Source organism: Papio anubis, chromosome 12 (genome assembly GCF_008728515.1).
Source record: "Papio anubis isolate 15944 chromosome 12, Panubis1.0, whole genome shotgun sequence".
NCBI classification, from domain to species: domain Eukaryota; kingdom Metazoa; phylum Chordata; class Mammalia; order Primates; family Cercopithecidae; genus Papio; species Papio anubis.
The window spans coordinates 58977884-59004074 of NC_044987.1; the positions used below are offsets into that span (position 1 = coordinate 58977884).

Below are 26191 nucleotides of genomic sequence, written 5' to 3' on the forward strand. Positions count from 1 at the left end.
ACTTAGGGGGTAGTCAGGGAAGGCCTCCTGGTAAAAGGATAGCTGAGTATATGATACATTAGGCCTGGGAAGGGATCTCAGGAATCACAGAAACGTGGATCCTGGATTGTAACATCACAGAACCGTAGACTGTTACATCAAAGCATTCAGAGTTTAGGGTCCAGATTTTCCCTACTTCACTTACTTTTTTTTTTTTTTTTTTTAAATTTCTTTCTTTCTTTTTTTTTCTTTTGAGACGGAGTCTCGCTCTGTCGCCCAGGCTGGAGTGCAGTGGCCGGATCTCAGCTCACTGCAAGCTCCGCCTCCCGGGTTTACACCATTCTCCTGCCTCAGCCTCCCGAGTAGCTGGGATTATAGGCGCCCGCCACCTCGCCCGGCTAGTTTTTTGTATTTTTTTAAGTAGAGACGGGGTTTCACCGTGTTAGCCAGGATGGTCTCGATCTTCTGACCTTGTGATCCGCCCGTCTCGGCCTCCCAAAGTGTTGGGATTACAGGCTTGAGCCACTGCGCCTGGCCATTTTTTTTGATTTCTAGATTCTCCTTTCTCCTTGACTTGAGACATATCTTGTTAGGGAAACCCAAGCATCTTTATAAAGTACTTTATGCTTGTTGTATAACAGAAAAATTATAGATATAAAGAATTGTGTGGGTGGGCGGAGTCTTCTTCAACTCCTGTGAGTATTTAGGCACATTTCCCTTTTTTTCATTCTGTCTTTTTTTAGTTTTTTTTTTTTTTTAATTGAGATGTAATATACCATAATATTCACACTTTTAGGGTAAAATTCAGTGGTTTTCGTATATATTCACAAGTTTGTATAACCATCACCACTATCCAATTCCAGAACATTTTCATCACCTCCCAAAGAAACTCTGTACCAATTAGCAGTCACTCCCCATTTCCCACTCCATCAACCCTTGGCAACCGCTAATTTACCTTCTCTCTAGCAATTTGCCTACTCTGAACATTTCATGCAAGTGGAATCCTATAATATGCAGCCTTCTGTGTCTGGCTTAATTTACTTAACAATGTTTTCAAGGTTCATTATGTTGTGGCATGAATCAGTACTTCATCCCATTTTATGACTATATAATATTCCATTGTATGTATAGACTGAATTTTAAAAAGATACATGTATTCGTTGATAGATTATTTTTCCCCACTCTTTTTGGCTATTTTGAATAATGCTGCTACAAACATTTATGCACAAGTTTTTGTGTGTGGACAGTTTCAGTTCCTTTGGGTGTATACCCAGGAGGGGACTTACTGGGTCATATGTTAACTCTCGGTTTAACTTTTTTTTTTTTTTTTTGAGACGGAGTCTCGCTCTGTCACCCAGGCTGGAGTGCAGTGGCCGGATCTCAGCTCACTGCAAGCTCTGCCTCCCGGGTTCACGCCATTCTCCTGCCTCAGCCTCCCGAGTAGCTGGGACTACAGGCGCCCGCCACCTCGCCCGGCTAGTTTTTTGTATTTTTTAGTAGAGACGGGGTTTCACCAGGTTCGCCAGGATGGTCTCGATCTCCTGACCTTGTGATCCGCCCGTCTCGGCCTCCCAAAGTGCTGGGATTACAGGCTTGAGCCACCGCGCCCGGCCTCGGTTTAACTTTTAAATGAACTGCCAAACTGTTTTTCAAAGTGATGGCCCCACTTTCCAATCCCACCAGTGATGTATGAAGGTTCCAGTTTCTCCACATTCCTGTCCACACTTACTATCCTTCCTTTTGAGTATAGCCATCTTAATGGGTGTGAAGTGTATCATTGCAGTTTTGACTGATGACTGATGATGCTGGACATCTTTTCATGTGCTTATTGGCCACGTGAATATCTTCTTTGGAGAAATGCCTATTCAAACAAATCCATTGCCCATTTAAAAATGGGTGATTCGCCTGTTTGTTGTTGAGTTGCAATCGTTCTTAATATATCCTTTAAGTTCTAGGGTACAGGGCACCTGCAGGTTTGTTACATATGTATACATGTGCCATGTTTGTTTGCTGCACCCATTAACTCATCATTTACATTAGGTATTTTTCCTAATGCTATCCTTCCCCCCGCCCTCCACTCCCCGATATTCTCTTTCTTGACAGTGACTTTTGAAGCACAAAAGTTTTAAAATTTTGTCTACTTTTTCTTCAGTTGATTGTGCTTTTGGTGTCATATCTAAGAAATCATTGCCTAACCCAAGGTCATGAAGACTTTACTTAATGTTTTCTGCTAAGAGTTTTATTTTTTTATTTTTATTTTTTTTTTGAGACGGAGTCTTGCTCTGTGCCCCAGTCTGGAGTGCAGTGGCACGATCTCAGCTCACTGCAAGCTCCGCCCCGCCGGGTTCACGCCATTCTCCTGCCTCAGCCTCCCAAGTAGCTGGGACTACAGGCGCCCGCCACCTCGCCCGGCTAATTTTCTTGTATTTTTAGTAGAGACGGGGTTTCACCGTGTTAGCCAGGATGGTCTCGATCTCCTGACCTCGTGATCCGCCCGTCTCGGCCTCCCAAAGTGCTGGGATTACAGGCTTGAGCCACCGCGCTCGGCCTTCTGCTAAGAGTTTTATAGCTGCAGCTTTTACATTTAGGTCTCTGGTCCATTTACTTTTTTTTTTTTTTTTTTTTTTTTTGAGACAAAGTCTTGCTCTCTTACCCAGGCTGGAGTGCAGTAGCACGATCTCGGCTCACTGCAACCTCCGCCTCCTGGGTTCAAGCGGTTCTCCTGCCTCAGCCTCCCAAGTAGCTGGGATTACAGGCACCCGCCACCACACCTGGCTAATTTTTGTATTTTTAGTAAAGACAGGGTTTCACCATGTTGACCAGGCTGGTCTCGAACTCCTGACCTCAGGTGATCTGCCCGCCTTAGCCTCCCAAAAGTGCTGGGATTACAGGTGTGAGACACAGCGCCCGGCCCCATTTGAGTTAATTTTTGTACATGATGTGAGATCGGGATCTAACTTTGTTTTTTTGTGTGTGACTATCCAGTTGTCCTAGCACCATTTGTTGAAAACAATGTTCTTTCCCCATTGACTTGCCTTGGCTCCTTTGTAAAAAAATCAATTGACCATAAATATATGGGTTCATTTCTAGACTCTCAATTATATCCCATTGATCTACATGTCTTTTTTTTTTTTTTTTTAAGATGGAGTCTCGCTCTGTCACCCAGGCTGGAGTACAGTGGCGCCATCTCGGCTCACTGCAAGCTCCACCTCCTGGGTTCACGCCATTCTCCTGCCTCAGCCTCCCGAGTAGCTGGGACTACAGGCGCCCGCCACCATGCCCGGCTAATTTTTTGTATTTTAGTAGAGACGGGGTTTCACCGTGTTAGCTAGGATGGTCTCGATCTCCTGCCTTTGTGATCCACCCGCCTTGGCCTCCCAAAGTGCTGGGATTACAGGCGTGAGCCACCGCGCCCGGCCCTATATGTCTGTTTTTATGCCAGCACAATATAGTCTTGATTACTGTAGCTTTGTAGTAAGTTTTGAAAGTGGGAAGTGCGAGTCTTCTAACTTGATTCTATTATTATTATTATTTTTAAGATAGTTTGGCTATTCTGGCTCCCTGGCATTTCCTTATGAATTTTAGGATCAGCTTGTCAATTTCTGCAAAAAAGCTAGCTGGGATTTGATAAAGATTATATTGAATCAGTTAGGGGAGCGTAGGCATCTTAACAACATTAAGTCTTCTCATTTTTTTGTTTTGGGTATTTATTGAGTGTAAAGTTGAGCTCATGCCAAACGTACTGTTCTGATTCCTGACTTACTCTGCTTACTATTCTATGATAGGCATTTCCTTGTGTTATGAAAGATGGAAACCTAATTTCAGTGCTGTATAATATTCCATTGTTGGCTGGGCACAGTGGCTCATGCCTGTAATCCCAGTACTCTGGGAGGCCGAGGCAGGTGGATTGTCTGAGCTTAGAAGTTTGAGACCACCCTGGACAATATGGTGAAACCCTCTCTCTACTAAAATACAAAAAATTAGCTGGGCATGGTGGCACACGCCAGTAATCCCAGCTACTTGGGAGGCTGAGGCAGGAGAATCGCTTGAGCCCGGGAGGTGGAGGTTGCAGCAAGCCGCGATGGCGCCACTGTATTCCAGCCTGGGTGACAGAGTGAGACCCATCTCAAAAAATAAAGGAAAAAAATATTCCTTGTTTAGCTGTATCATGTAGAATTATAAACTCTTGTTTTGGTGTAATCAGTGTTGGAAGGTGCTTCGTTTGGGTCCTTTGTCGTGTACCCCTCTCCCTGACAGGCACAAAGGGACACTGGGAGGACTGATGGCTCACCGAAGAGCAGTGAAATATTAGTGTCAAAGTTGGTCCACAGGTACCCTGTGCTGCAGGTGGGGAATGGGGCTCACTGGAGAAGCTGACATTCTGGTTCATGGAGAGTTGACTTACCCATCTTCCTGGCAGCATCACCTTGATGGAATGGAATCAGAAGACAGCATCCAGCAGTCTGCACGGACACTGATAGGGCATGTTTGGTTTAGGCATGTTTTTCTAGAACAGTGGATCTGAAACATTTTTAAATTTGCATCGTGAAATTCGTTTTACGTTGTAATTCAGTACACACACATTCACCTGAAACAAACATTTTGCTAAATAATACTCTTATTTATTTATTTATTTATTTATTTATTTTTGAGACAGAGCCTTACTCTGTCGCCCAGGCTGGAGTGCAGTGGCGCGATCTCAGCTTACTGCAACCTCTGCCTCCCAGGTTCAAGTGATTCTCATGCCTCAGCCTCCTGAGTAGCTGGGATTACAGGCATGTGCCACCACACCTGGCTAATTTTTTGTATTGTTAGTAGAGACAAGGTTTCACTATGTTCACCAGGCTGGTCTCGAACTCCTGGCCTCAAGTGATCTGCCCGCCTCGGCCTCCCAAAGTGTTGGGATTATAGGCTTGAGCCACTGTGCCCAGCCAATACTCACTTTTTGTATCAGCCAGGAGAAGCCAGCCTGCAGCAGTAAGAACCCCCAAATCTTAGTGGCTCAAGAGCTTTCATTCTCCTTTATGCTACACATCTGTCATGTAGTGGGGCAGCCCTGGGATTTAGGTTGATGGAGGCTTTCTCATGCAGATCATTGCTGGTTTCAGTGGCAAAGGAAAGACAGCATGGCAGGCAAAAGAATGCTCTTCCCAAAGAGGTCTACGTCATAATCCTTGGAACCTGTGAATATGATATGTCACATGGCAGAGGGTAATGAAGGTTGCAGATGGAATTAAAGTTGCTAATTAACCGACCTTAAAATAGGGAGATTGTTCTGGATTATCCAGATGGGTTCAACGTAATCCCAGGGGTCTTTATAAATGGAAGAGAGAGGCAGAAGAGAAGGTCAGAGTGAGGCAATGTGATAAGAACTCGACCTGCTCTTGCTGGCTTTGAAGATAGAGGCAGGGGCCATGAGCCAAGGAATGTGGGCAGCCCCTAGAAGCTGGGAAGGTCAGGGAAACAGATTTATCCCTTGAGCCTCCAGAAATGAATGCAGCCCTGCGGGTACCTTGAATTTAGTCCAGTGAGGCCCATTTAGTGTTTCTGAACTACCAAACTATAATATGTTGTGTGTGTGTGTTTGTGTGTGGGTTTTTTTTTTTTTTTGAGACAGGGTTTCATTCTGTCGCCCAGGCTCAAGTGCAATGGCACAATCTTGACTCACTGCAGCCTCCGCCTCCTAGGTTCAAGTGATCCTCCCATCTCAGCCTTTGAGTAGCTGGTACTATAGGCACACGCCACTACACCTGGCTAATTTTTTTATTTTTGTAGAGACGGAGTTTCACCATGTTGCCCACACTGGTCTTGAACTCCTGAACTCAAGTGATCCTCCCACCTCGGCCTCCCAAAGTGCTGGGATTACAGGCGTGAGCCACCACACCTGACCTGTTTGTGTTGGTTTAGGCCACTAAGTGTGTGGTAATTTGTTACAGCAGCCATAGAAAACGAATACAGAGGGCATGGGGAATGAAGCACCAGCACTTAAATCTGCCTGGCACTGACATCTGGCACTTCTACTCATATTTCATTGGCCAGAGCAAGCCACATGGACATGCCTAACTTCATAGTACCACAGAAATCTGATATTCACATACCCCCAGGCTTAGAGGGAAACTGAATTTTGGTGAATATAATAATGTCTATTATACCTTGCTACCTGCAGTGCATGCTTATATTTTCTATTCCGTTCCATTTCATTAAAAAAAAAAAATCTCTTAAGTTGGTTATTTATTTATTTATTTATTTTTGAGACGGAGTCTTGCTCTGTTGCCTAGGCTGGAGTGCAGTGGCACCATCTGAGCTCACTGCAACCTCTGCCTCCCTGGTTCAAGCAATTCTTCTGCCTCAGCCTCCCGAGTAGCTGGGACTACAGACGCATGACACCATGCCTGGCTAATTTTTGTATTTTTAGTAGAGACGGAGTGTCACTATGTTGATCAGGCTGGTCTTGAACTCCTGACCTCAAGTGATCCTCCCACCTCCACCTCCCAAAGTGCTGGGATTACAGGCATGAGCCACCATGCCCAGCCATGAGTTGGTTTTATTATCAACTAGTATGTTGTGATCCCCTGTTTGGAAAACATTACAGACCCTCTTCTGCCCAGGCCTCCTGGACCATATGACACACCTAGATATAGCTGATTGGCCCAGGTGTGGAACACATGACCAATGCTGACCAATCAAATTCCTCTCCTGGGAATTTGGAAGTGGGCCATTCAACCAGTTAGCGGTGGGAAGCTGAGTGAGAAGCAGAGTGGAAACAGTGTCAGAGTGGGAGTCACATCCAAGCCAAAAGGATGGAGGAGGAGAAAAGCCTTGAGTAAGTAGAGACAGCTGGTCCACAGAGGCAATGGGGCAGCCGCCCAGGAAGCAGTGCAACTGGGAGAACATGCAGCCCCAGGAGGAGAGGTGCAGAGAGAGTGAGACTGCCTGAGATTCAGATGGCTTCCCAGGTCCTGCGCCAGCCACCATGCATCCTGCCTGCATCCCTTGAGAGTTTTGCCTTCTTATAACATGCCCTCCGCTTTTCTTGAGCTACCCTGGGTGGTGGGGTCGGGTGTGGTGGGGGCTGGTTGTGTTCCTCGTCTCCACTGAGGCTTAATCAGCTGGAACACTGCCCGTATGTCTCTTATAGGCACCCAGCTCTGTGAATCAGGCCGTGGGGCATAGATGGGGCTGGGGGTGAGACAGACCCTGCCTCTGGCATCCTGGAAATTTAGCTTTGACCAGTCTTGGACGTGTGTGCATGCTCTTCAAAGTTGACAGACAGAGCCATCTGTGTGACACTGCATAGGTGGAGGTCCCAGGAAATGAAAAATCCTCACAGGGGCCTCTTTTCTGATAGTGTTAGGGTCAGGAAGTCAGAGGAGTTTTATCACAGAGGGCTTGACAGTGTCACGGAGTGGAAAGTACATGGGCTCTGGAGACAGGCAGACCATGCTTCACCTTGGTGAGCCTCAATTTCATCTCTGAAATGAGATTGTAAGGATCAGCAGTATTCTAGGAAAAATAACTAAAGTCACGTCTAGAGCATGGCATGCTCTTGGGGAATGTGGTGGCTGCTGCTGTCATTTGGGGAAGCCATCAGAGTCCTGCTTCCTGAAGGAGGTGGTCCTGGTGCTGACGAGGTTAGCAGCAGGTCATTCCCCACTGCTGGCCACACTTCCTACCGTGGTCACACTCACTCTGCCCCTTGCCCCTCTCCTCTCCTCATTTCCCCTCTTTATTGTTATTCCCAGTGTTGTTGAAAACACCCGGTTTAGGAAAACAGCCAGGTTGGATATGAAGCACCCAGCTTCTGGGGGCAGGCAGACAGAATTGGGTCTGAATCCTGACTGAGCCCCTGGCTTGCTGTGTGTTCTTGCAGAAATTACTGCATCTCTGTGAGCCTTGAGCTAATTACCTGTAAAATGAGGATGATAATCCCCATTTCACAGAGCTATTATGAGAAATAATTAGCCACTCAACAAAGTTCTGTCTTCCCTCCCTCCCTTCGTGAAGTTGCCCCTTCCGGCCTGACCAGGGTGTCTCGCTCCTTCCAACAGTCCCTGGAATGGTTTTCCCTGACTCAGTTGTTAGTGGCCTCAGGCACTGTGGCCTCTCTTTCCCTCAGACCATGGACTCCCAGGGCTTCTGGAAGCAGGTGGAGTCCCTTGTGGCTGGTGCCACTTCCTGGTCTTCTCTGCAGGTCCAGCCCCACCTTGGGAGCTGCTGCTTCAAACCGTGTGATCTGTATATTTCCTCACTTTAGCAATTATCACACTCCAGCTGACTGTGGCATCTTCACACTCTGAACACTAATAAATATTTATGAGAAGGAAGCTGGATGTGGTGACTCACGCCTGTAATCCCAGCATTTTGGGAGGCTGGAAGTGGGCGGATCACTTGAGGTCAGGAGTTTGGGACCAGCCTGACCAACATGGTGAAACCCCGTCTCTATTAAAAACACAAAAATTAGCCTGGCCTGGTGGTGCACGCCTGTAATCCTAGCTACAAGGGAGGCTGAGGCACGAGAATCACTTGAACCAGGGGGATGGAGGTTGCAGTGAGCTGAGATCACACCACTGCACTCTAGCCTGGGCAACAGAGCGAGACTCTGTCTCAAAAAAATAAGAATGAATAAATAAATAAATACATATTTATGAGGAGGAGAAAAGCCCAGTCTCCCAGGGGAGGTGGGGCGGGATGTGCCAGGCTTCTTAGCAAGCCATGCTCACACCCATCAGTGGTTCCTGCCAGCCCAGAAGTGAGAGGTGGGAGTGGGCAGGGCCAGGGCTATGAAGGCAGCGCAGAGCCACCACCCACTCGCCATCTCTTCCGGAAGGAGGCAGGAGTGGCTGTCCCTGTGCCTTGGCAGACCTCACTGTCCTGCCCACCCTGGTGCCTGCTGGTCCCTGTGCTCCTGGGGGAGGACTGGGTGGCAGGAAGCCCTCTCAGCCTCATGTGTGCCTACCCTACCCCTGTCCATGGCTGTTTTAGCCTCTCTTATTTCATCTTTTATTTTCACCCGTCCAGGGTCTGTGTCCCTATCCTCCTCTCTCTTCCCCAACCCCCTGTCTTATCTCGGGGTCTCTGTCTCTATCTTTCAATTTTCTTCTCTCCCTCCCAACAATTACTTTGAGAGATCCTGGAGCTAGCTGTTGGTGGCTAGGGAAGGGGGTCTTAGGCTCCAAGACCCAGCTTGTGGGAGAGGGCAGGAGGAGATATGGAAGGCAAGTGAGTTCCACTTTTTGGGAGTCATGGACTACATCTCGACCTGATTCCTTGTCCAGCACTGCTGGGTGACCATGGCTTATTCTCTGCCTTTCCTGGGCTTCAGTTTCTGTTAAGTAAGGTGGTTGATTCCTTCACTCATTCATTCCTTCACCTGTTCAACTGTTTATTGAGTGTTTGCTACCTGCCATTCATCATTTTTTGTTTGTTTGTTTTTGTTTTGAGACTGAATCTTATTCTGTTGCCCAGGCTGGAGTGCAGTGGCACGATCTTGGCTCACTGCAACCTCTGTCTTCTGGGTTCAAGCAATTCTCCTACCTCAGCCTCCCAAGTAGCTGGGATTACAGGTGCCCGCCACCACGTCAGCTTATTTTTGCATTTTTAATAGAGACGGGGTTTCACCACGTTAGTCAGGCTGGTCTTGAACTCCTGACTTCCTCAGCCTCCCAAAATGCTGGGATTACAGGCATGAGCCACTGTGCCTAGACCCATCATTTTTTAAACAATGATTGCAGTGCCATTCTGGGTGCTTGGGATAGATGCATCTGTGGATAAGAGAAACAAAGATCCTTGCCCTCATGGAGTGACATGTTAGCAGAGCAGACACATAATAAACAAGTAAAATATGTATACGTTCGAAAGTGTTAAGTGTTGGCTGGGCGCGGTGGCTCACACCTGTAATCTCAGCACTTTGGGAAGTCAAGGTGGGCAGATTGCTTGAGTCCAGGAGTTCAAGACCAGCCTAAGCAATATGGTGAAATCCCATCTCTACCAAAAAACAAAACAAAACAAGAGAACAAAAAATAAAAATTAGCCCGGGGTGGTGGCGTGTGCCTGTGGTCCCAGTGACTTGAGAGGCTGAGCAGGGAAGATCATTTGAGCCTGGAAGGCAGAGGTTGAAGCAGTGAGCAGAAATCACACCACTGCACTCCAGCCTGGGTAACAGAGTGAAACCCTGTCTCAAAACAGAAAGTGATGAGTGCTATGGAAAAAGAAGAAGTGGAGCAAGAGAGGGACTTCAGGCCCGGGGACACAGTGGGGTTGAGCATGCAGATGTCTCAGGGAGAGCCTCTGAACTGTCCCTGAGGTGGGAATCGCCCTGGTGTGCTCGAGGACCAGCCAGGGGCAGATGTGGCTGGAGATGGGTGAGGGAGAGTAGTAGGAGGTGACACCAGGAGGTGAGAGTAGATCACACAGACCTTACAACATGCCAGGCTTTTCCTCGCTTGAGCTTAGAAAATTTTCACTTGGAGACTCCCGCAGCCTGCCCTGCAAAGACCTGACTGCAAGGGGGCTGTTGCGTAGCCCAGGAGAGCTCTAATGGCTATCGTGGAGGCTTACCAGTGGAGATGGTAAGAGCAGATTACATGGGCACTGTTCGGATCTCAAGCTTGCATGGTGCCTGTCAGTCACTCCAGCCCTGGTCCCCGGTCCTGCCTCAAGGTGGCCCACAGGAACTTGCTCCTGGGCAGGATTTGTGAACCCTGGCCTGACTTCTCTTTCTCTCCACAGAGTGTTCAAGAAGGCCAGTCCGAATGGAAAGGTGAGTCTGTAACAGCTGCGCCCAGCAACACCCTGACCTCACACTCTGGTCATTTTCTGTTGGGAAGCAGAGGAAATGGCATGTCCCCTGAAGTGCACACCTCTGTGGGAGGGGGCAGGTGCTGCTCCCCGTCTTAGGGGTGACACAGCTCTGTCTTTTGGAGCTGTCAGTTGAAGGGGGAAGGACACACTCAGGAAACTTTCTGAGTGGGGAAGCACAGCTCCCTGAGCTCTGGTGTGGAGAGAGATGGCCTGTCATAGAGAGACTTCAGTAACTGTGTGACAGTGGAGGACAAGCCAATCAGTAAGCGCCGAGGGCCCTGGGGGAGTGAGTCCCCTGCTGTGAGAGGACCCTTAGCCAGGGCAGCTCCCAGGGTCTGGCTCTCTTGCTTTCTCCCTGCAGGCCCAGACGCCATCCTGCTTCCCCCTCAGTTCAGCAGGTAGACATTGACACCATTCCACACCAGGTCTGGGCTGAGCCGGCGGGGACAGGGGCAGGGTGTACTGAGATGAATGAGGCACAGCCTGTGCCTCTCACAGCCAGATGGCAGAGGCAGACACCGAAATCCATCATTTCAGCATGAAGTGGCAGGTGGGAGATATGGGGCCATCGGGGCTACAGGACCCAGCCTGGTGGGCAGTGGCAGCTTCTAGGAGGGATGCATTTCCAGCAAGGCAAGGTGAAAACGGCATTGTAGGCAGGACACAAAAGCATAGGGACTGTGGGAATCTTAAGCAGCTGAGTTCAGAGTGCCAAGAGGGAGGCTGAGGCTGAGAGGCTGCAGGGCTGGTCACGGGAACCCTGTGGCTTGGCTTACGAGCTGGCCTGGGTTGGCAAATAGCACCACATGTGCTTCCACATCTCTCTTCTGTGCCCACAGCAGATAACATTAGTCGCCATCGCCCTTTCCTGCTGCACCAGGGTTTCATCTTAGATTTCTTCTTAGCCCAGAGTCCCAGACAGCTCCCTGCCCCCTCTCCCCGCTGGTAGATTTGAGTTGGCACTTGGAATGAAACCCATTTGTCGTCCTTATTTTTGGACACTGAGGAACCATTAATGGGTTTCAGGCGGCAGTAGCATGGTTAGATTTGAATTTTAGGGCCGGGCATGGTGGCTCACACCTATAATCCCAGCACTTTGAGAGGCCAAGGTGGGTGGATCACTTGAGGTCAGGAGTTTGAAACCCTGTCTCTACTAAAAATACAAAAATTAGCCAGGCGTGGTGGTGCATGCCTGTAGTTCCACCTATTTGGGAGACTGAGGTGTGAGGATCACTTGAACCCAGGAGGCAGAGGTTGCGGTGAGCTGAGATTGCACCACTGCACTCCAGCCTGGGCGACAGAGCGAGACTCCATCTCAAAAAAAAAAAAAAAAGATTTGCATTTTAGGATGTCTAGTCTAGCTAAAGAGGAGAGCAGGCTCTCAGCGAGTGAGCAGCAAGGAGCTGGTGTGGTAGTCTAGGCAGGAGTGGCTGTGGGGATGGAAAGGGATGGACCTGAGAAATAATGATGGCGATTGAGTCACGAGGATTGAAGGGTTGTTGAGCAACAGACACATCAGGGTGACACTCTGGATCTGGTTTAGCCGCTGGAATTCTGTCTCGGAGTTTTTCCCTCCTGGCTGGCTACTGAGTGGGGCATGAGTCCCCGACCCCTCAGTGCTTCAGAAGGCAAGCCGTCACACACAGAACTGCTAACTGTGTGAGGCGGTGCATTTGTTCATTAGCTGGAGGTCACCTTTCCACAATGTATATCTATTTTAAAACATTGTGTTGTGCATGATAAATAACATATACTTTTAAGTCAATTTAAAAAATTAATTAGGCTGGGCGCGGTGGCTCACGCCTGTAATCCTAGCACCTTGGGAGGCCGAGGCAGGCTGATCACCTGAGGTTAGGAGTTTGAGACCAGCCTGACGAACATAGTGAAACCCCGTCTCTACTAAAAATGCAAAAATTAGCCGCACGTGGTGGTGCACGCCTATAATCCCAGCTACTCAGGAGGCTGAGGCAGGAGAATCACCTGAACCCGGGAGGCTGAGGTTGCAGTGATCTGAGATCACGCCATTGCACTCTAGGCCAGACAACAAGAGCAAAATTCCATCTCGATAAAAAAAAAATTAATTAAGAGAAAGAAAACGAGTCCTCGTATCAGTGGATCCCTGCCTGGCTACATGGGAGGAGGAGCAACTGAAGAACACAGTGCGGCCCGCGTTCAGAGCCTCTGAGGGCTCCGTGCTCCTGCCTGCCTGGGGGCTCTCACCCTCTGAGATGCCCGCACTCCCATTCACCTGGCTTCTCTGCCGCTGCTGCTCCACCGGCAGTGGTGCTTGGCATGAAGATCTCTCCGGGCCTCAGTGTCCTCATCTGTAAAACAGGAACAATAATGACTTCTTCACAGGGTTTTGAGAGGAAGAGGTGCTTTTAAGATTTTACAAGGGTTTGCGAATCTTGGTATTAGGGATGGGGTGAAGGCCCAAGTCCAGTTAGGATTTTGATAAGAGTTAGGGATGGGTCTGGAGTTTCAGAGGCTGCTCTCAGGGTTTCCTCCAGGGCAGGGTCCTGTGTCCTCCGGGCCTGCGGCTGCTAACGCCCCCTCTGCCTCTCCTCCCCAGCTCACCGTCTACCTGGGAAAGCGGGACTTTGTGGACCACATCGACCTCGTGGACCCTGTGGGTGAGTCCCTGGAGGGCGAGAGGAGGGCTGGGGGAACATGGGGCTGGCCAAGCCTCCCAGAAATAGCTCTCAGCTCTCCAGAGGGGCTTGGTGCCAAGAACGGGGGTGGATGGCTTCCTGCTTCAGACAGCAAGCATTTACTGAGCAGCTACTTTCCCACTCAAGTGAGGACTGCAAGAAGAGACTGTGGGAAGGACTGAGGTGAGAATCAGGGAAGGCGTCCTGATGACGGTAAGAAGGGTGAGGGTGATGACGACAGACACCACCACTTACTATAAGGTGTGTCATGTAGCAGACAGTGGGGGTGGCTATGATGACTATCCCTGCTTTACAGACAAGGAGAATGAGGCACAGAGTGGCTCAGTGACTTACTCCAGGTCACAGAGCGAGTAGATAGAGGAACCCAGTTCAAACCTGGCAGAGTCTGCAAAACTCTTTGTTCTGCTTCCGTGTGATGGCAAAGGGTGGGAGAGAGAGGGAGAGTCCTTCTTAGAACTTGTGAAATGGGAGCTGTCCTCACGTACATGGCAGTCCTGCTAGAAGCTGGGCTGTGGCCGAAGGCATCTTCCAGGTTCTTATTCAAATTCAGGGTTTTGCAATCTCTGCATGCTTGACATTTTGGACTGGATAATTCTTTGTTGGTGTGGCCTGTCCTGTGTGTTATAGGCTGGATAGCCACATCCCTGGCCTCTACTCATTCAATACCCAGAGTACCTCATCCTCCAGTTAGGACAACTAAAAATGTCTTTAGGCCGAGTGCGGTGGCTCATGCCTGTAATCCCAGCATTTTGGGAGGCTGAGGCAGGAGGATCACTTGATGTCAGGAGTTCGAGACCATCCTGGCTAACATGGTGAAACCCTGTCTCTACTAAAAATACAAAAATTAGCTGGGCGTGACGGTGGGCACCTGTAATTCTCCCACCCCAGCTACTCGGGAGGCTGGGATGGGAGAATCGTTTGAACCCGGGAGATGAAGGTTGTAGTGAGCTGAGATTGTGCCACTGCACTCCAGCCTGGGAGACAGAGTGAGACTCCATTTCGGGGGGGGGGGGAAAAAAAAGTCTTTATTCGTTGCCAAAGTGTCTCATCTGGGGGCAGAATCACCCTGATTAAGCATGACTGCTCTCATTGGAAGAGCCTTGGTCTCATGGTCTCTTCTCATGCCTGTTTGTGAGAGGGAAGCCTAGAATTACTCGTATTTTATAAATGGACACAGTGAGGTCCAAAGAGGTTCAATGATCTTTGAAAGATGAGCAAGCCAGCTGGGCATGGTGGCTCACGCCTATAATCCCAGCACTTTGGAAGGCAGATCACCCGAGGTCAGGAGTTTGAGACCAGCCTGGCCCACAGGGTGAAATCCCATCTCTACTAAAAAATACAAAAAAAAAAGCAAAAAAAAAGCAGAGCATGGTGGTGCACAACTGTAGTCCCTGCTACTGGGGTGGCTGAGGCGTGAGAATCCTTTGAACCCGGGAGGCAGAGTTGCAGTGAGCAGAGATCATGCCACCGCACTCCAGCCTGGGTGACAGAGCAAGACTCTGTCTTTTTTTTTTTTTTTGAGAGGCAGTCTGGCTCTGTAAACCCAGGCTGGAGTGCAGTGGTGGCGATCTCAGCTCACTGCAAGCTCATACTCCCGGGTTCACATGTTCTCCTGCCTCAGCCTCGAGTAGCTGGGACTACAGAAGCATGCCGCTAGTTTTTGTATTTTTAGTAGAGGCGGGGTTTCCCGTGTTAGCCAGGATGGTCTCGATCTCCTGACCTCGTGATCCAGCCGCCTCGGCCTCCCAAAGATGCTGGGATTACAGGCGTGAGCCACCGCGCCCGGCAACTCTGTCTTAAAAAAAAAGACGAGCAAATCAAAGTGAGGCCTAGTGTGGCCCCTCCCATCAGTGTCCCTGCGGGCTGTCCTGGGGCCAGGGCAGGAGTGATTTGTGTGGTCCCTGAGCCAAGGGAGCGAGCCCAGCTATGGACTTCAGCTCACCAGGAGGAAGACCTGGGGACACTGGGCTCCAGGGGCCAGGGGACAGTCAGCAGAGCCCTTCATGGCCTGGAGCAAACACCCCCACTTCTCCCCTCCAACCCTGCCTAGGATGCTGTTTGGTGTCTTCTGAAGCTCAGTGTCCCTCTGCCATTGGCATCTTCTCCCTGAGCTGGCCCCTCAGAGGCTGGGAGCAGGCATCCCGGTGCTCACCTGTGGCTGCTTCATGTTGTCATTTCTGGTGGCCCTCTGAGGCCAGTGTTATCCGTACCCATTGGCCTACTAAGGACAGCAGCAGAGGCAGCCCAGAGACTGGGAGAGGAGAGGGGTAGGAATCTAGCCCCCAACACACGCAGGCACCCTGAGAGCTGTTCAGCAGGTGTTCACAGAGCACCCCCTCTGTATCAGGCCCCTTGTGAGCCCTGGGATCCCCAAACACTCTGGGGCACTGTGCAGAGCTGCTCAGGGACTTACTGTGACCCTTCTCCCATAGTGACCCTGCCATTTGGCTTGATCTGATCATACCCTCCCTATGCTTACCGGTTCCCCACCAAACCTGCACACAAGTCCGAGCCCACTGGCCTCACCAACGGGACATTGATGATCCATCCTGGCCCTCCTCTTCCACTGGCAATGGAATGACAATGGGTTAGAGGGTAGGGGGAGAGAGAGGAAAGAAAGGTTTGGCCAGAGATAGACAGGGGATGTCAGCCAAGGGGGTGACCCTGAACCAGTGTTTCTGGCCTCCTGAGGTGCTGAGCAGAGATGTCCTTTGTGTTCAGCTGGACTCTGCTCCCGAGGGCCAGGGCACTGAGGCACCTTCCACAACCTGCAGAGTGCTCTCGAGTGTTCGGCACTGTCTAAGTGCTGTATGCATGTGCACATTCATGCGTATACCCATTCAGTCCTCACGGGAGACCCATGAGGGAGGCACTGCAGATCACAACCCCTGATTCACATGTGGCAAGCCCAAGAAGCTCTGAAAACCTAGCATTGCTTCCAAGTTTAATGCAGAATTCATTCATTGGCAAACCTGACCCCAACTGATGTGAGGCTATATTTAGCCTCTTGGTGAGAATATTTGTGTTTTCCTATGGAGGTATCAATGGCTTTAGTAATAGGGTGCAGATCTTGCAGAGGTCATTACAGAATATATGGAATGTGTACCATTTTGCCTATTTTATTTTGAGACAGAGTCTCGCTGTGTTGCCCAGGCTGGAGTGCAGTGGCATGAGCTCAGCTCACTGCAGCCTCCGCCTCCCAGGTTCAAGTGATTCTCTTGCTTCAGTCTCCCAAGTAGCTGGGACTACAGGTGTCCACCACCATGCCCGGCTAATTTTTGTGTTTATAGTAGAGATGAGGTTTCACCATATTGGCCAGGCTGGTCTTGAACTCTTGGCCTCAAGTGATCCACCCGCCTCAGCCTCCCAAAGTGTTGGGATTATAGGCATAAGCCCCCATGCCCGGCCCATTTTGCCTCTCTATGCTTCACAATTTCTAAATTCCAAAGTATACCTGGTTCTAAGAGTTTTGGACCTGTGTTACTATTCTTACGAACAGATGAAGAAACAGAAATGTTAACTAACCTGCTTAAAGTCACCAGCTGGGTCTGTTAGGCTGGCCTGGGATGAGGGAAAGGTAGAGCATGGTGGAGGTGGGCAGTGCCACCCTCTAGGTGCCGGCCTTTCCATTTTTCTCAGGATGATTTTAGATGGACATATGGTTGAATCTGGGCTTGGGCTGGTGTTTGGGGGCGCAGAGGTTTGGGAGGCCAGGTTGGGAGAGGCTGCTCACTCTCTGTCCTTTCCCCAGATGGTGTGGTCCTGGTGGATCCTGAGTATCTCAAAGAGAGGAGAGGTAGGCTGTGGCCCCCATCCCCAGCCTGTCAAGGGCCTCTTCTTCCCCCTGGACCTCTAGCATAGGATCTCCCTGTCCGTCCCCACTGGTTCCCCTGAAAGCCTCAACAAATACCCCCACAGATGCCCTTGCCTCCTCCAGCCTGGGACGGCCCTGCCCCAAGCCTACTTTGGGAGAAGGTTTCCCTATGCCCTGAGCACTTTCACATCAATATGTCATGACTATGGCAAGGCTGGGGATGCCAGCAGGGCAGGATTAGGGTCTTCTTTAACAGAACAGAACGATGATACCGGGGCAGTATCAATGTGCACCAATGTGCAGGAAGACAATGTGCACCAATGTGCACCAATGGGCGACTGAGCTGTGACAAGATCCTTGCCTTCCAGATACCACCCAGCACTTGCCCTGCCCCTACAACTCCCTGCTCCTTCCCCAGTCCTATCCCCACCCCAGGCCTGCCAGACTACTCCAGCCCCCGCCAAGCCTGTCAGACCATTTCCATACCCCTCCATACATGCCCTGGGGAGAGGTGGGAGGGGGAAGAAGGACAGGGCTTGCTCAGCAGGCAGCCCCCTCCTCCTCCCAGGGGCCAGGCCATGGCATCCTTCCAGGTACTCAATACCAGCCCCTCCTGGTGGAGACAGTACAGCCATCCCCAAAGAGCTTGGGACAGGCCTGGGGCCTCCAGCGGGGCCTGTCCCAGGGCTGCTGTTGGCACTCTGGGGGACTCACCTGCTGTTCTCCCAGGCCCCTTCTCAGTGCTCCCTGCTCCCCACAGTCTATGTGACACTGACCTGCGCCTTCCGCTATGGCCGGGAGGACCTGGATGTCCTGGGCCTGACCTTTCGCAAGGACTTGTTTGTGGCCAACGTGCAGTCCTTCCCACCAGCCCCCGAGGACAAGAAGCCCCTGACGCGGCTGCAGGAGCGCCTCATCAAGAAGTTGGGCGAGCACGCCTACCCTTTCACCTTTGAGGTCAGGAACTGCCACCCCTGGAGCCCCATTCCAGAAATACCACCTCTAGGAAGCCCTCTGGGGTGGGCATAAGGGGTCGGTGTGGGTCAGCTGCTCCCTGCCACCCAGTTTCCCAGTGTATGCTGGGACCTGGGGCACTGACACCTATGTTACCTGGTAAGTGTCTCTTCTCTAGCCCCTGCTGGGGTTTGTCACCTGTACCTTTGGGCCACTCAGACCGAGGCCAGGTCATTGGTGGGAGAAAGGGGGCGCCAAGGGGCTTCAGAGAAAGCAGGAGCCCTTTGTGGCCTGTGAGTCACTGCAAGGTGTCTCCCGCTCAGATCAGCTCCCCACTTGCCTGGTTTAACCCACCTCGCAAGAGAGGGATGGCAAGTAGGTGATCTGTCTGCTCCACCACCTTTCAAATCAGAGACTAAGATGCTGGATTTCAAAATCTCAAGTTTCTTAGGCTCTCTGATTCTGAGATTCAGTGTGGTCCCTCCCTTTCTGGGAGACTTAGAGAGTGGAGAGGGTTATGGAGTCACCTTTTCCACATAGACATGTTAGCTCCCTATGGCTGCTGAAACAAATTGCCACAAACTTGGCAGCAATTAAAACAACACAGATGTATGAGCCTACAGCTCTGGAGGTCAGAAGTCCCAAAACAGGTCTCAGTGTGCTACAATGGAGGCATGGCAGGGCTGGCTCCTCTGGAGGCCCTCAGGGAGCGTCCACCTTTTCCAGTTTCGCTTTCCTTGGATCCTGGTGCCTTCCTCCATCGTCAAAGCCAGCAGTGGCTGTTGAGCCTTTTGCACATCCCATCACTCTGGCTCGTACATTTCTGCCTCCTGCTTCCACTTCTAAGGACTCTTATAATGATATCAGGCCCACCAAAATCATCCAGGATACTGTCCCCATCTCAAGGCCTTAATTGGATCTGCAAAGTCACTTTTGTCGTTAAGGTCCCAGGTTTGGGGGATCAGGGTGTGGACATCTTTGGGGGACCATTATTCTGCCAACTACAGTAGACATCATAGAAAGATCTATTTAAACCATTGCTGCGAGAACTGGGCTAGGCCAAACTCTTTAGATAAAGAAAACTCAGACACTTGCGGGGCATGGGTTGGCATGGTTTGATGGGGTAGACATGGCCTGTCCCCTGGGGCCCTTGGTCTGATAGGTGTATGGGCGTGTCTGGGCTGCAAGACATGAGACAGGACAGTGGTGGATGTGATAGATGGCTCGTTCTGTCTTCTTGACAGATCCCTCCAAACCTTCCATGCTCTGTGACACTGCAGCCGGGGCCCGAAGACACAGGGAAGGTAGGTTACCCCAAGGGGACCATCTCTCTGGCTCCAGGACTCTTAGGTCCCCAGGTCCCTGGCTTTCTCCCTGGGAGGTGCTGGACACACAGAACCACTCTCCCTGTTGAACAGTGTTAGGCTAAGCTGGTCCCACCTTGGACAACCAGTCTCTCTTTAGACAGGGCAGCAGGTATGGGGTCAGCCTCACTCTCCCATTCAGTGATGGGTCCAGAGGCCCTCCTGAGTGGCGTTGGTTGCAACAGGACCAAAGTGTTCTGAGGACCTACACCTGGCCTCACGTAACCCCTGGCAACCTTGAATCAAGGTGTGATCATCCCCATGTCACAGATGGGGAAACTGAGGCTTGGAGAGAAGTGACACCACTAGCTGCAGACCTTTGAGCCCAGCTTCCTCATCTGCAAGATGGAGATGACAGCACGTGCCTCCTTGTCTTATTAGAGGGATACCGGAGAAGCCACCCAGGGCCAGGTCTGCACACAGTAGTAGTAGTAGGTGCCCCCAGTCCGCTCAGGTACCTGTTGCTATTTCTGGGCAGCTGCCTGGATGAGGATGGCCACCCAGACTGAGGCAGGAGTCCAAAGAGCAGAGCCCTGTTTGGATGATTTGGGATGTCCCATGTCAGATGGAGGAGGCAGCACAGCACTGGGGCTGAGCACAGGGGCGTTCCCCTGCTTCTTCCAGACCGAGGAGGGCTGGGCTGTGGGAGCTTGGTGTTCCTGTCCAGTGTCCTCGCTTGTAAAATGAGAGGTAGGCTGGCTGTGTACTGGGGACCCTGCTTCTCCAAGGCCCTGTGGTCAGTGACCCCTTCCCCACAGGCTTGCGGTGTGGACTATGAAGTCAAAGCCTTCTGTGCGGAGAATTTGGAGGAGAAGATCCACAAGCGGTGAGTAGGATGCCAGGGTGTGGGCTGCCTGCTGGGTGAGGGAGGGAGACAGGATGGGCAAAGTCCAAGAGGAGATAAGTAACAATACCTGGAAGTGTGTGAGGAAGGGCGCACATTCCAGCCTTGGAAGGGCACTCTGGAAGCTGGGAGGTCACGGAGGGCTTCCTGGGGGAGGTGGCTTTGACTGCCTAGGTTCAGGCTGCCGCATCTTCTCCTTTGCACCGTTGTGGAAGCTTCCTCCCTCATCTCCCTTCCTCTCATTTCATCCCCTCCAGACTGCATGTCTTTTTAATTTGTTTTGGAAAAATCCTAAATTCAGATTGTGTTAAACCGTAAGCAGGCTGTTTCCTGACCCATCCCCATTTTCCAGTTTTCCTCCTGGGAGGAGTTCAGCAGGGGTTGAGTGTGTGTCAATGGCAGCTTCTAAGTGAGGAGGAAGTGGAGATAGTGAACCCATCCAGGGCAGAGTGACAGGGAGCTCGGCCCACATCCGAGAGAGGGGAAGCATTCTCCGGAGAAGCACAGCCCGGGCAGACAGAGAGCCCAGGCTGGCAGCCAGAAACAGCTGGCCCGGATGTCTCAGGCCTGCCCCTCCTGGGTCAGGCTGTGCTCTGCCTGCCTCCTGGAAGAGCTGGTGGGCTCTCAACGCTGATGTTCCTGCATCCAGAGGCACTGTTCCCAGAGGAGGTTGGCTGAGGGCACAGCAGCCTTTTTAGGGCATGGGCTGAGTTTGCCACCTGGTGGCTATAGGGTGTATTGCATACATTTGCATCTGCAGCCCTGCCTGTGTGTGGGGAGATGGGACTTTTCTCCCTTGCTTCTCTGTCTCCCTTTTCCTCTTAAGACCTGAGACAAGGGAAAAGGAAGGGTGCTGTGGGATGTGGGAGGAGGCTTAGCAAGCACAAGAAAGAGGAGGTGACATTGAGAGCCACCCCTCTCACCCTACCACCAATGGGACATTTAAAATCCACACCAAGGAGTTACTAATAATAATGATATAGAAGCTATCATTTATCAAGGGCTGATTAGGTGCCAGGCACCATTCACAGTGCTGGGCTGTACGAACTAATTTAATCCTCACAGCAGCTCTAAGAATTAGGTCCTGGCTAGGCGCGGTGGCTCACGCCTGTAATCCCAGAGCTTTAGGAGGCCGAGGCGGGCAGATCACTTGAGGCCAGGAGTTCCAGACCAGCCTGGCCAACATGATGAAACCCCATCTCTACTGAAAATACAAAAATTAGGCAGGTGTGGTGGCACATGCCTGTAATCCCAGTTGCTTGGAGGCAGGAGAATTGCTTGAACCTGGGAGGCAGAGGTTGTAGTGAGCTGAGATCGTGCCACTGCACTCCAGCCCGGGCAACAGAGTGAGACTCCACCTCAAAATAAATAAATAAATAAAAATTTAAAAAGCAAAAAAAGAGATAGGTCCTTCTATCATCACCCTTTACAGATGAGGGAATGGAGGCAGAGAGGTTAATGTACCCAAGGCCACATAGTTAGCAAGAGGAGAGCTGGGAGTTTGACCCTGGCTCCCCCGTTCCAGGCAATGGAAGCAGCTTATCTGAGCAACAGAGATGTAGCATTCCCAGCATGCCTCAGAGAGGGCCTCACTGAGTCCCCCTCCCTCACCAGATCCTCATTTGCTCCCTGATCCCCTGTAACCTTCGTGGAGCCAGTCTCATCCATGGGCCTTCTCCCCTCCCTGGGCTTGTCCCCTTCACTGGCTTGCATCCCCCTGACTGAATCCACACCTCCTCCCTGAACCCCAATGCCTCCCCAAACCCCATTTCTTCTTGGGACCCCTGTCCCCTCTGCGTAGTTTTACATAATAGATATCTGGCATGTGTTTATTATATGGCACGCACAGTCATAGGTGCTGAGAGTACAGCTGTGAACACCTTAGACACAAATTTCTGTCCTTAAAGAGCTTACACAAATAGTGTCCTGTGTCACCAAAATAGATGACAGAGGGACACTATTTGTGTAAGGTGACATAGGGAGGTGGGAAGTGACATTGTTACCTATTTGGTGACGTAGGGAAGCAGGAGGTGAAAATGTAGTCCCTGTTTCAGCATCCTGCTGGGTACCAGGACCCAAATGAAGTGCGGCCACAGGGCACTTCTGGGATAGAACAGGGGAGGATGGAATGGAGCCAGATAGTGACAGACCCCTATGCTGATCTCTGCAGTTTGGCTGGATTCTAAGGCGTTGAAGAGCCATGCCAGTCTCTTGAGCAGGAGAATGATGTGAGGCTTGCAAGGAGAGGGGATGAAGGCAGGTGACCCTGGTCCTCTTTCACTCCGTCCATCCCCATTAGGAATTCTGTGCGTCTGGTCATCCGGAAGGTTCAGTATGCCCCAGAGAGGCCTGGCCCCCAGCCCACAGCCGAGACCACCAGGCAGTTCCTCATGTCGGACAAGCCCTTGCACCTAGAGGCCTCCCTGGATAAGGAGGTAGGAGGCTTGAACTGGGCAGGGGGTGGGGGCTGCTCCACTAGGGCCTGGGCCTCAGATCCCAGCTCTCTCCTGGCCTGCAGGGATGCCTCAGGTAGGAGCTTCTACCCCCAGCCCAAGGACCACAGGGCTCAGGGAATCTGAGACCTCTCCTGGGGGATTTGGAGAAGTCTCTTGGGCCTAAAGGAATGGCAGAGGGGGCGTGAACTTGAGGGATGTGATGGACTTCAGAAGGGAGGAGCAGACCCTCCCGAAGGTCCTGGACATCTCCCCCACACCTCCACCAGCTGCCTGCTTCAGGCCGAGTGCTGAAGGTCAACCAGCATTGCAGAGGGGGTACGGTGGGGGGCTGTGACCTCCCTGCCAAACCCTGAGCATCGGGGCGACAAGCCCTGCTGAAGGAAGGGCCTCCCCTCAAGCTCTGAATCAAACCCAGATGACTGATGCCTGCTGTGAGCTTGGGCTAGCCCCTCCTCAACGTGTGGGCACCCCCCCTCTCTCGGGGCATGGCTGAAGGGAAGTGCCTTGGGGCAAGATGCAGGTTGAGGCCTTTTTGTGGGGATTCAGAGCTGGCTCCCTCAGTGAGCTGGTCAGCCCCTCCTCACCTTTCCCTGCTTCTTCCAGATCCTTCCATGGACAGAATTTAGAGCTGGCAGGGACTTCAGATATCACCTAGTCCAACCCCTTCATTGCACAGAGGGAGACTCTGAGGCTTAACGTACCCACGGTCACACTGCTTTCATCATCGTCAGTGTTATTGTTGTTATTGTTGTCACGATTACTGGTGGCCAAGCCAGGGCTGGAGCCCAGGACTATCACCTTCCAATTCCATTATCTTTCAAGGGTCCCACCAGGGAACTGAAGGCTAATGTGCTTGGTGGCTTTCGTGCCACCTTAGCAGCAGTGGGAAGTGGCTGATGAACTTGGGGCAAATGTCACAATGCCTTGGGGGATTCAGAGAAATCTCTTGGGCCTAAAGGAGTGGCAGAGGGGGCATGAACCTGAGGGATGTGATGGACTTCAGAAGGGAGCAGCAGACCCTTCTGAAGGTCTGCCCAAGGTCTGGGGAACCCCAGAAGATCGCGTGGGGGCTTTTCTCCCTCCCCTTTCCCTAGAACCTTGCTGTCCTCCCAGCCAACCCCATCCCTTCTTATGCCCCCCAGATCTATTACCATGGAGAACCCATCAGTGTCAACGTCCACGTCACCAACAACACCAACAAGACGGTGAAGAAGATCAAGATCTCAGGTACCCCAGGCAGAGGGTCAGCTTAGGGGACAGCAAGAGGCAGTCTTCCCAAGGGCTGGGAGTGGCCGAAGGATCTCCCCTTGTTAACAGCCTTGTATAAAAAGTAGCCACTGAAGCCTGGGGCGTGCTCTGAGCCACAGGGCAAAGCTTTTGAGTCGGGTAAGGCAGGCTGCTTATTGGCCAGGTAATGAGCTTGCTCTTTAAGCCACCTCTTCAGTTTCTTGGGTTCTGGGCACAGCTGTCCTTGAGGGGAAGGCTTTGGTTATGGAAGGAAAGGGATGTGTTTGGGGCTACCCTTTGGATGGAAGACAGGGGTGGTCTCATGCAGAAGTCCCCACTGGTGGCCTCTGGCCATTGCCTGGGGCTGAATATCCCCAACCCGGGACGCCTGTGAGACTCCATGGGAGCTGCATTCCTGACTCACTCCACCTCGATTCCTCTCCCTCCTTAGTGCGCCAGTATGCAGACATCTGCCTTTTCAACACAGCTCAGTACAAGTGCCCTGTTGCCATGGAAGAGGCTGAGTAAGTGGGCACAAGTCTGGCCTTGGGCGTGTGGGATTCGGTGGGAAAAAGAGAAGCTCTAGGTGTCCCGTTACAGGTCCAGGTGGCTCTTCTCCACCTGGCAGAGGGCTGGGCCTCAGACTTCCTTGCCATTCAGAGTAGATGATCCCACAGAGCCTTTTAGAAACCATCCACCTGATTTATCTACAAGAAAATGCGTGCTACAGTCAAGGAAGAGACCCACTAAAACTAGAACGACAAAACAAGAGCTAATGAATGTAAGGGGATTGGGGTTGTGGAGAGAAGATAATTACGTTGTACAAGAAACCTAGGTTGAAGGGAAATACTTTGTTCTTGAACTTTCTGGTAACCAGGGCAAAGTGGGTAAGGCACTAGGTACACAGCTCTTGTTTGATAAAGGGGTAATCCAGCTCATTGGGTGAAAGAGGTTGTGTGGGGGAGTGTAGAGCATAATTACACACACACAATCCAGGTTTGAGGAGAACTACTATGGTTGAGCATGGACTGAACTTTGTCCCAAGCTTGTTGGCAGCTGAGGCAAGAGGAGAGATCTCAAGTGAAACATCTTTACTTGCCTAAAGGAAGTAAATGCTCCCATTCAAAGACACACACATTTTTTTTTTCCCCCTGGCCCTGCAAGTAATTTCTTGGGGCAATTACACCCGATATAATTTTACATGTATATGTGTATTTGTTTATATATAATTCCAATCAGTATTTCTTGCAACTTAAAACTTTTTTAAAATGTTACTACATGGCCTTTGAAATAGTTTTTAATGTCCTATAGGTGAACATGCTATGATTAGATCAAGCATTCTCTGGTTATTGGATATTTTTCATATCCACTGTTGATTTTTTCAAAAAAATCAGAGCTATGAGGCATAGATTCCTGATGGTAAAGTGAAATGATCTAGAACCAGAGTAACGTATAATCCCTAAAGAGTAGAAAATCGCAACTACTGCAGATGGTGCCAGCGTCTGCATAACGAATACCAGCAGGGATGGCTGGGGAGGCATTTGCATTCACAGACTTGTTTACTTCTCAGGAAGCACTGTGGGGCTGGGGTTGCTGCTGCCCCAGTGTGTGGAGGAGGAAGTGGCTCAGAGAGATGTGACTTGCAAGCTAGCAAGCAGCAAAGCTGGGGTTGGAACACAGGTCGTCCGACTCCAAGGCTTGTTCACTATCTGCTGCATGACAGCTCTCTCATTGGAAAGGGTGGGGGATAGAGCAAAAGCAAGTAAAAATTGGACAGTCAAAACGCCCTATATATGATGGATGTGATCAAGCAAGTAACGTTTTAATTGTTGAGCCTATATGATGGGTATATGGCTGCCCAAATAGCTTCATTTATGGTTTGTGTGTAGCTATAATTTTTCTTTTTAAAATTTGTTTAGAGACAGGGCTGGTGCTTATGCCTATAATCCCAGCGCTTTGGGAGGCTGAAGAAGGCGGATCACTTGAGGTCAGGAGTTTGAGACCATCCTGGCCAACATGGCGAAACCCCATCTCTACTAAAAATACAAAAATTAGTTGGGCATGGTGGTGTGCGCCTGTAA

The 26191-nt window shown here is 50.8% G+C and overlaps 1 protein-coding gene across 5 annotated transcripts in view; it reads left to right on the forward strand.

Moving 5' to 3' along the window:
- Positions 1 to 26191, forward strand: part of ARRB1 (arrestin beta 1) — a 97116-nt gene that overhangs the window by 55745 nt on the left and 15180 nt on the right. For all 5 annotated transcript variants that reach the window (XM_003910425.5, XM_009186943.4, XM_021926325.2 and 2 more), the window contains exons 2-10: positions 10708 to 10738; positions 13352 to 13412; positions 17203 to 17247; positions 18026 to 18222; positions 19464 to 19523; positions 20342 to 20409; positions 22727 to 22862; positions 24026 to 24110; positions 24562 to 24634. In XM_003910425.5, coding sequence (XP_003910474.1) covers positions 10708 to 10738; positions 13352 to 13412; positions 17203 to 17247; positions 18026 to 18222; positions 19464 to 19523; positions 20342 to 20409; positions 22727 to 22862; positions 24026 to 24110; positions 24562 to 24634 — 756 coding nt within the window. The remainder of the gene's footprint in view (positions 1 to 10707; positions 10739 to 13351; positions 13413 to 17202; positions 17248 to 18025; positions 18223 to 19463; positions 19524 to 20341; positions 20410 to 22726; positions 22863 to 24025; positions 24111 to 24561; positions 24635 to 26191) is intronic.